This window comes from Grammomys surdaster, unplaced genomic scaffold (assembly GCF_004785775.1).
Source record: "Grammomys surdaster isolate TR1022 unplaced genomic scaffold, NIH_TR_1.0 169, whole genome shotgun sequence".
NCBI classification, from domain to species: Eukaryota; Metazoa; Chordata; class Mammalia; order Rodentia; family Muridae; genus Grammomys; species Grammomys surdaster.
The window spans coordinates 8,707,228-8,716,407 of NW_021604617.1; the positions used below are offsets into that span (position 1 = coordinate 8,707,228).

Sequence of the window (9,180 nt, forward strand, 5' to 3'; positions counted from 1 at the left end):
AGAGAGAGAGAGAGAGAGAGAGAGAGAGAGAGAGAGAGAGAGAGAGAAACAACCTAAGTCAGGCTGGGTATTGGTATGGTGGTGTATACCTTTGACCTCAATCTCAGAATTGGAAAGACAAGAGGCAGTTGGGTATCTGTAATCTCTAGGGCCAGCCAGGGCTATGAAGTGAGAATCTGTCTCAGAATGAAACAACTACTGGAGAATTACACCAAGTTCAAGGTCATTTGGGGTTTCATAGTGAGTTGGGGCCACTCCGAGCTACAGAGTAAGACCCTGACTCAAAATTACAGCATCAGCTCCTTAGGCATTTGTTGAACAAGAGAGACAGGTAGACTAGTAAGTGCCAGCCTGGATGCCAGGCTCCTGACGTGGGTTAACTAACACTGCCTTTATCTGACCGCTACTATCTTGAGATAGAGAGCACCGGGTACCAACAGGAACCAAGCTCTGGATGTTGACAAAGAGTAACCAGGCATTCTTGGCAGGTGTCTCTCTTGGCATAGGACACAGGATGAGGTGGAAACCCTGCAGATCACAGCTGCTGAAGATGAGTTACCCATCTGTGAACGGAGCTCTCCTACTAACACACAAGGGGGAGTAGTCCTCCTCTGGAGTCCCTGTCAAGAAAAACGATTCATTTTTCCTTAATAAATCTTTTTGGGTGGGAGGTGGTTTCGAGTCAGGGTTTCTCTGTGTAGCCCTGGCTGTCCAGGAACTTGCTCTGTAGCTCAAGCTGGCCTTGAACTCACAAAGATCCACCTGCCTCTGTCTCCCAAGTGCTGGATTAAAGGCGTGCTTCCCCACTACCTGGCCCCTAATAAATCTTCTCTTAAAACAGCAAAAGTGGAGACGGGCATCAAGACTGCTCAGCAGGTAAAGGTCCTTACCGCCAAGCCCGATAACCTAAGTTTTAGTCTGTAACCTGTAAGGTAGAAGGCGAGATCCTTCTCCTCAGTGTAACCTTGACCGCTACAAGGAGTGTGTGTAGCACACATATGCACTCTTGAGTACACACAAACAAGATAAACAAAAAAGAAAAATAAACAAAAAAAGACACTACAGGAAACGGGAAAGCAGAGTAGAGAAGACATGACTACAGCCTGGGCTACGGTTACGTTTTCTTCCTTTCATAGGCCAAAGTAGTCTTAAGTTTTCTCCCCAAGCTTGGGTTGGCCTTGAACTCACCATGAAGCCAAAGCTGTCCTTGAACTCATGGTCTTCCTATCTCTGCCTCTCAAGTGTTACAATTATGGATGTCCACCACCATGTCCTTTGTGTGTTGGGGATTGAACCCAGGGCCTCCTGTCAATCGAGCCAAGTGTTCCACACTTAGCTGAACCTCCAGGTCCACTGAAATGTTGTTTATTCACTCTTCACTCAGGGTTGTGTCTTCCTATGATAGGAATCAAATTTAGCGCCACCCCCCATCCTGTGTCAGGCAACACTCCACCACAACTCACAACCCAGTCACAGGCAGTGATTCTTAACCTGTCTTATGATCGTTCGAGAACCAGAAAGTGCTTTTCCCCCCTCTCTCCAGCAATAACAAAATATCCTTTGGCACCAAATTACTATATACAACTTGTGGAGAGAAGATTATGGAATTGTACTCAGGCTGAGTCAGGACTACTGGGGAGGAGGCAGCAGCGTACCTGGGCAGTCTCTCCAGACTTCCTTCCAGGATCTCAACTTGCCCAGCCGTTGATACACACAGAATATCCCCTTCCTGGACCACCCTGCAACACACAGTGGGCTCAGTCAGCTCACAGCAGGAGTTAGGAGTATGTTCCTGACACATCTGGGCCTCCTTCCAATAAGAAGACCCACAGCTGGGCTGGAGAGATGGCTCAGCCGTTAAAGGCTAGGCTCACAACCAAAAAAAAAGCAGACCCACAGCCCACAGCTTCCCAGGCAACGTTCTAGGGGACAATTAAGACTCAGGCCACACTGGGCAAAGAGTGAGACTAGAATGAGACCAGAAACCAGAACTGGAGAGGGAGGACTCCTGGTTCTCTTGGAGTTCTCTTTGACCAAATGGTCCTTTTTTTTTCTTAGAATTTCCCTATTCACCTCATGCGTACTCCAAGGCTCTCTGCCACAATACTGCCTATAATGTGACTTCTCTTAAGCCAGTAGCTCTGGGTACCTAGGTCTGACACATGGGATGGGAGAAGCATTCAGCTGACCTGGGTGTCTGAAAATGCCGGTAGAGAACATGGTCATAATTTCCATTAGTGACGTAGTGAGGCGAAGACAGGATTTCAATGTGTAATTCTCGAGCAAACGGAGGCCCAGGCAGTGGTGAGCAGCTTCCTTTGTCCTCAGGGGTGATGGAGCCTTCCAGATACCTCTAATGGAGAAACAGTCGCCACCTTACCATCTCCAAGGAGTCAGGTTTTATGCTCAGCAGCCAGTACCTACATCTGCCTTTGTCTTTCCCGTATTAAGGCTAGTGACCCGAGGCAGCCAAACTGTAGACCTCTGTGACCCTTAGAAAAGCAAAAGCTCTCCTTCCAGTGTGTACCAACTCTTGACCCTGCTTCCAAAAAGCTGCCTCTAAGGACAGATTTTCTGGGCTTTTGATACTTGTCACCCCAAAGTCAGTGAGGTGCAAAGACATCCGTTTCTGTATGTCCCAGTTTTCTGTTTGTTGTTGAGACAGAGTTTCATGTAGCCTAGATGGGTAGCTATGTTGGTGGGAATGCTCTGAGTTCCTGATCCTCCCAAGGGTTGGGATTACAGGCATGCACCACCATGTCCTGCCTCTATGAGCTCTCTGAGTGACAGCGGGCAGCTACTGAATTGACACTAAGTGGCCTCTGGCTGTGGGGAAAGGATATAGTTTTGTTGTCTCAGACCACAGCTCAGACTGACCTTCAGCCTAGTAACTTTGCTACACCAGCGTCTCTGGTTCAGCTGACTGACCACCACTGTACCAGTCTCTTTCAGTCAGAAGGAAACCACGTCCACTTATTCTCATATGGACATCTTAGTGGATGGGTTTGGTCTGTCTGGTTTGAGAGCTAGGCAAGTGCTCTTTCTCTGAGCCACACCCTAGGTCCGTCTCACGGTATTAACTGGTCACGTACCTAACAGACGTTTCTACACTGATGGCATATTTTATTTCTACACAGGGCCATTAGGCACCTGAGGGAGGTTAAATCAACTCCAGAATTAGTGTTAACTAGTTAATTAATTTTGAGTGGCTACTGGCTGGCTTCCTTTCAAGCCAGCACCAGGCTAAACCATACATTTATATGATTAGACACTAAACTGTTACCATCCCTCCACAAGCACTGTATTTTTAAAAGTAAAGGCAGAAACCAAACACTTCAAGAACTTCTCTTAAATGTATTTAATAAGACATATTAAACATGAGTATCAATGATTAACAAAGAGCCCTTTCAACGAACATACAATTTATAACTGAGGACAGCGTGTAATCATAAAAATAAGATATATATTCTAATAAAGACAAAAAAGGCTGGGGGAAAAAGAAATGATGTTAAAGTCGTGGTTATGAAATCATGAAAAGATTTATGCAGGTGTCATGTTTAGGTAGGCCTTTTAAGTAAGTATATGATGGCAGCTTTATCAGATAAGGCTAGAACAGGAAGTCAGTCAAGGAAAAGCAGAAGTCAAAGGTGCCAAGATACCTTTCTAATAGAGCAACCCAGTTATTGACTGGGAGTATGCAGATCTGGTACTTGACAGGGAACCTCACCTTTCACCTGAACACACGAAAGATAGTTTGATAATAGAAAATGAGGAAACAAGACTAAGAGACCTTATGCGCGAAGTTCAATGGTAAGGCACAGGAGACCTCCTACTAAATTCTACAGCTTTTAGCCTTCCAGTTCAGTAAAGACAGGGAAGAGGGCAGAAGGAAAAGGAAGCATTCCTGACCTGAATTCTGAGCTCTCCCACTTCCAGGGGGTCACAGCCGAGATTAAAAGCCAGAGTGGCAGGCACAAACACCAGTCCGTCAGCGAGTGGCTCTCCCAGCTGCCCAGAGTTGGGTCCCAGTCTCTCGGACAGGTCCCAGCGAGGCTCTAGAACCTGTACTTGAGCCAAGTGTGGCTGGGAGGCGTTGGGAAACTCTCCGACTCGGGCCACCCATACCCATTCGCCCTGGAAGAGCCCGAGACTCCGCAGACAGCTCCGGCTCACACCTAGCGCATCTCCGGTCCCTCCCAGAACTCCTTGGAGTCGCCGGACTGAGTGGGAAACTGCAAAGGAGGATACGACGGGCGCGGGTGGGGGGTGGCTGGGGTCCCTACTCTCCGGGCCCGGTTTAGTCCGCCCGCGGAGCTCAGTTACTGCCAGCCGTGTGCCCGGGCCCAGCAAGCCTTGCAAGGCCGGTCGCGTCTCCAACACTCGCGACCCGGGCACCGGTAGGGTCTCTCCGCGGCGCACCAGCAGCGGCCCGACTCGAGGCCCAAGCCCAGGCCCCGGAGACGTGCCAAGCAGCGCCCAGCCCAGGGCCGGAGGCCGCCGCACAGGACGCGCTCGCACTCGCGCCCCGGGGCCCAGCGCTAGGACCCGCAGCAGCGCGCGGCTAACCAGCAGCGGCGGAGGCCCGGGCCCTCGCTGCTCGCACTGGGCGCCCGACCCTTCCACGGCCGCCACGAGCAGCGCGGGCCCCGCAGGACTTTCGCTCGCCGGCCGCAGCGCCAGCACCAGGCCCAACCCCGTGGCTGGCCACGGGCCCCCGGGCGGCAATAGCACCGCCAACGGTGGTGTCTCAGTCGGGAAGGGTTCGAGGACGCGCAAGACAGCCAGCGCCATGGCTAGGGAGAATGGAGCGGCTCCACTTCCGGAAACAGCTAGCGGAAAAAAGTCCCCGGCACGAGAGGCGTTTCCGCTTCCGGCAGAAAAGTGGGCGGGGTGATGGTGGCCAAGTCGGGCCCCTGGGAAGACGCGCTGAACGGGGCCTGGCTTGACTGTCCCCTCCGGTGTCGTCAACGCACGCGCCCTTTGAATCTGACTGTAGGAGCATTTACCTTTACAATTCGGTAGGGCACGTAGAGTCCTCTCAGCCATCACGTCCCATAACATGAACTCAATATTCAACTGATCAAGAGAAGCGGCTGTGAAAAATGGAAGGAGTCTATTTCCTGACGAAATCTTAATTTGTCCCCGCTCAGCTGTGGGCACTGAGGCTTGAGGGTTACAACGCTGTAGGAGGGAGTGGTAGGATAAAACTGCTGGAGACATGCTTATGCCTATCTACTTACTGTAGTGGCTGCTGACTGAGTTAACGCCTGTGATTCATGAAGCCCCGTAGCTTGGTGTTGCCACACCTCTTCCAACACACCCTACTTAAGGGTTCCATGATCCAGCGCCTTGGGTCCTTCGCGTTCTTTTTTCTGTCCTACTCTGACCAAACAGTTTACCTATTCTCTCAAACCCGTGGCTCTACCCTAATAAATCCTCGGAGAGCTGCAGGAGAGAAGGCGACAGAGAAGGAAAGGGTTGGAGATTTCTGTGATGGGAACTGAGCCAATAGCTTTACTGTTACTTAGATTTCATCTTTGTCTTTACTGTTCTATCACATTCAGTGATAGGTCACGTTTCTTTTTTTTTCTTTCTTTTTTTTTTTTGTTTTTCGAGACAGGGTTTCTCTGTGTAGTTCTGGCTGTCCTGGAACTCACTCTGTAGACCAGGCTGGCCTCAAACTCAGAAATCCACCTGCCTCTGCCTCCCAAGTGCTGGGATTAAAGGCGTGCACCACCACCGCCCGGCACGTTTCTCTTTTTATGATTTATTTTATTGTACGTGCATTGCTGTTTTGCCTGCACGTATGTCTATGTGAGGGTGTCAGATCCCCTGGAACTGGAGTTACAAACAATTGTGAGTGACAGGTGGGCGCTGGGAATTGAACCCAGGCCTGCTGGTACAGCAGTCAGTGCTCTTAACAGCTGAGCCATCTCTCCAGCCCCCATAAGTCTCCTTTGTAATTAACAGCTACAGAGTTTTTGTTAACTACATTTAATCAATATACTGGGTTGTGGTTATTCCCCTTTTCTGGACCTTGTATTTTCTTCCAGTTATTGTTAGGCTGTCTGTTTTCCTTTGCAGTCAAACCCCTTGAGATAGTCTTCTATTTTGTATAGTATACATTCTGGAAAAAACTGGACATCAGATATCAGAAAGTTGAGTATTGCCGGGCAGTGGTGGTGCACGCCTTTAATCCCAGCACTTGGGAGACAGAGGCAGGCAGATTTCTGAGTTCGAGGCCAGCCTGGTCTACAGAGTGAGTTCCAGGACAGCCAGGGCTATACAGAGAAACCCTGTCTCAAAAAACCAAAAAAAAAAAAAAAAAAAAAAGAAAGTTGAATATTGACTACATGTATTAAGGAATCTTTATCCCCAGTAGATAAGAAAATATTTAGATTTCTGATCCTGATCATAGCTCCTGGAAATCCCTTAGGTCATAAACCTGAAACTGGCCTGGAGATGTAATTCAGTTGGTATAGTGCTTGTCTGGCATGGTGTTGTCCTGAGTTTGATCTCAAGCACTTTACAAAACCAAGTGTGGCTGGTTTTATGGAGTCCTGCCTTCCTAGCACCAAGGCAGGTGGAGGCAACAGCCACATGGTGAATTTGGAGCAGCCTAAGATACATGAGAACTTGTCTCAATGGAATTGTCCATTCTCTCCTTTTGTTATGTTTTTTTCTTCTTCTTGTACATGTATGTGTTCATGTGTATGCACATGTATAATTGTGCTTATATACATATGTAATAAAACTTCTCCTGGGGAGATTCAACACATATTTTCCCACCCCAGATAGGGATCCCAAGGCAGACCAAAACATAAATACCAACTAGGTCCAACTGGGTGAACCAATGAGCTTTATTTGGGTTAATTATAGGAATGTGGGGGAGGGGTTACTCACAGGAGCAGAAATGACTCAAAGACAGCTGCATTACTAAAGCTCACCCCAGCATGGGTTACAGCTCATAGAGCTGGGAACCTGGAGCCCACTGCACAGCCTGCAGGCAGCTCAATAGTTGAATAGTGTCTTTTCCAGGTGCCTCTGCTGGTGTATAAACCTCTACCAGGTAGCTGACCTGGTCTGGGAGTCTTCTTCCAAGCTTGGCTTCACTTTTCTAAGAGAGACTTCTCAGCTTTTTGTTTACTCTGACAGGAAGGAGCCCGGTTAATCTAGTCAGTTTCAGGGACTTCCTGAAGCTATTTTGAGTTGTTCACCAACCTGCTTAAGGAGCTTCCTGCAGGATGGAATGTTTACTCTGGGAGGAGCTCTGGTTCTCAGGCTCTTTGGCAAGTGCTGATGATGAAGATGGCCAGGGATTTTCACAGACCATCTTGTCTTCCTTCTCAGTTTCTTGAGGGCTGCTCTCGAACTCACCGTGGAGCCAAGATTGGCTCTAGATTCCTGATCCTTCTGCTTCCAACTCTCAAGTATCAAGTACTGGATTTTTTTTTTTTTTGAGACAGGGTTTTGTTGTATATCCTTGGAGGGCCCTGAACTCATGGCAATCCCACCTCAACCTCTTGAGTTTGAGAATTACAGATGTTCACCATCATGCTTGGCTAAATTGGTGTTTACACACACATATTTATTGGGGATTTAACCCAGGGTCTCACATGTGCTTGGTGAGCACTCTACCACTGACCTCCAATCCCAGCATGCAAAAGGGACTGGCATTGGTGGTACTGTAAACCCAGCACTTTAGAGGCCAAAGAAAGATGATTTCAAGTTTAAGGACACCTTGAGATACATAGCAAGACCCTGTATCAAGGACGACAAAAAAAAGGCTAGGGATTTGGATTCATGTAGACAAAACAATTGCCTGTATCTCAAGACTATAGTGCATCTTGAGGCTTTGGGTGTGGGCAAGGACTTGTGTTGCTCAGGTCCATCTGAGGACAACTGCCTCAGTTACACTCATACAAATATCCACCAGCGAATAACCCCTTTCCTTGCCAGGCTATTCCCTCTGCAAACAATAGTAGAAATGCAGCCCCACTGTGTGTTGCCCTCCACTCACTGTTAGTCATAAAGCTGAACACTATTTCTGTAGGAGAGCCAGGATCCTATACTTGCTGTCTTTATGTCATGCTCACTCTTGGAGACACTGTAAGCTCCTACTTGTCCCAAGCTTCCCTGGCAAAGATCACTGGACACCTCCTACTTGCAAAACCAAGGTGTTATATTCAGTGTTTAGCATGCTCTACCCGCCTCTGGCCAATCTTGACTACCTTGGCCATGGTGACACCCGTTCCCTCTAACTGCCTTTCATCACTTACGAGTCACCCTCAACTCATCCTTTCTGATACTGTCTCCCTAATCCAGTGACTCACTGGATCCTGTTGACTGTACATGTCTCCCGAGCACAGACTCTCTTCTTCATTCTGTTTTTAAAGTCATTCATGTGCATGTGTCTGAGCGTTGTGTATACCACCCATGTGCAGGTGCCCATGGAGGCCAGAGGAAGGTGTCAGACACCCCCCCCACACACACACACAGCTGCAGATTCAGGCAGCTGTGAACCAGCTCACGTAGGTGCTGGGAACTGAATTCGGGTCTTTTGGAAGAGCACTCTCTCTCTAGCTCCTGTCTTTCCCCTTCTTGTACAGGCTACTGCTCTTTGTGTAAGGCTATCTATTTTTTTTTAGTTATTTGTCCTGCTGGGGGACTCCAAGGCCTCTTACCTGTGCAACAGACAACTACAGCTTTATTTGTAACTTTTTAGTTCTGAGAGTTGGGTTTTTTGTTGTTTTTGGTGGCCGGTGGGTTTTTTTTTTTTTGTCTTTGTTTTTTGTTTTGTTTTAAGAGGTTCTTACTGTAGTCTGCAACTGGCTATAGCTGAGGCTGGTCTGTAACCCCTGATCATCCTGCCGCTACCTTCCCAGTGCTGGGATTGCAGGAGCAAACCATCACACCCAGCTCACAGGCTTATTTTTTGATGGAACTCCTCCAGTTTTTTAATGTAGTCTATTGGCTACTAGGATAACTACAATATATTCCTTCATGTCACTCTGAGGTTTGTGTAATTTATGTGATTGTATTTTAATCATCTCTTAATACGAGTCTGTGAACCTCATTAGAGTGGGAACTACCTGAGGGCAAGAACCCAGTCCTACCCATTGGAACACTGGCTTGGGTGCGGCGGCGGTACAGGTAGGGAACGATGAGGCTGCTTTTTCA

At 48.3% G+C, this 9,180-nt stretch overlaps 1 protein-coding gene across 2 annotated transcripts in view; it reads right to left on the minus strand.

The window, feature by feature from the left end:
- Pex6 (peroxisomal biogenesis factor 6) overlaps window positions 1-4,815 on the minus strand; it is a 15,200-nt gene extending 10,385 nt beyond the window's left edge. For both annotated transcript variants that reach the window (XM_028766736.1, XM_028766735.1), the window contains exons 1-3: window positions 3,910-4,815; window positions 2,190-2,353; window positions 1,656-1,739 (exon numbers count right to left, since the gene is read on the minus strand). In XM_028766736.1, coding sequence (XP_028622569.1) covers window positions 1,656-1,739; window positions 2,190-2,353; window positions 3,910-4,791 — 1,130 coding nt within the window. In that variant the 5' untranslated portion in view covers window positions 4,792-4,815. The remainder of the gene's footprint in view (window positions 1-1,655; window positions 1,740-2,189; window positions 2,354-3,909) is intronic.
- Between the last annotated feature and the right edge of the window lie 4,365 nt (window positions 4,816-9,180).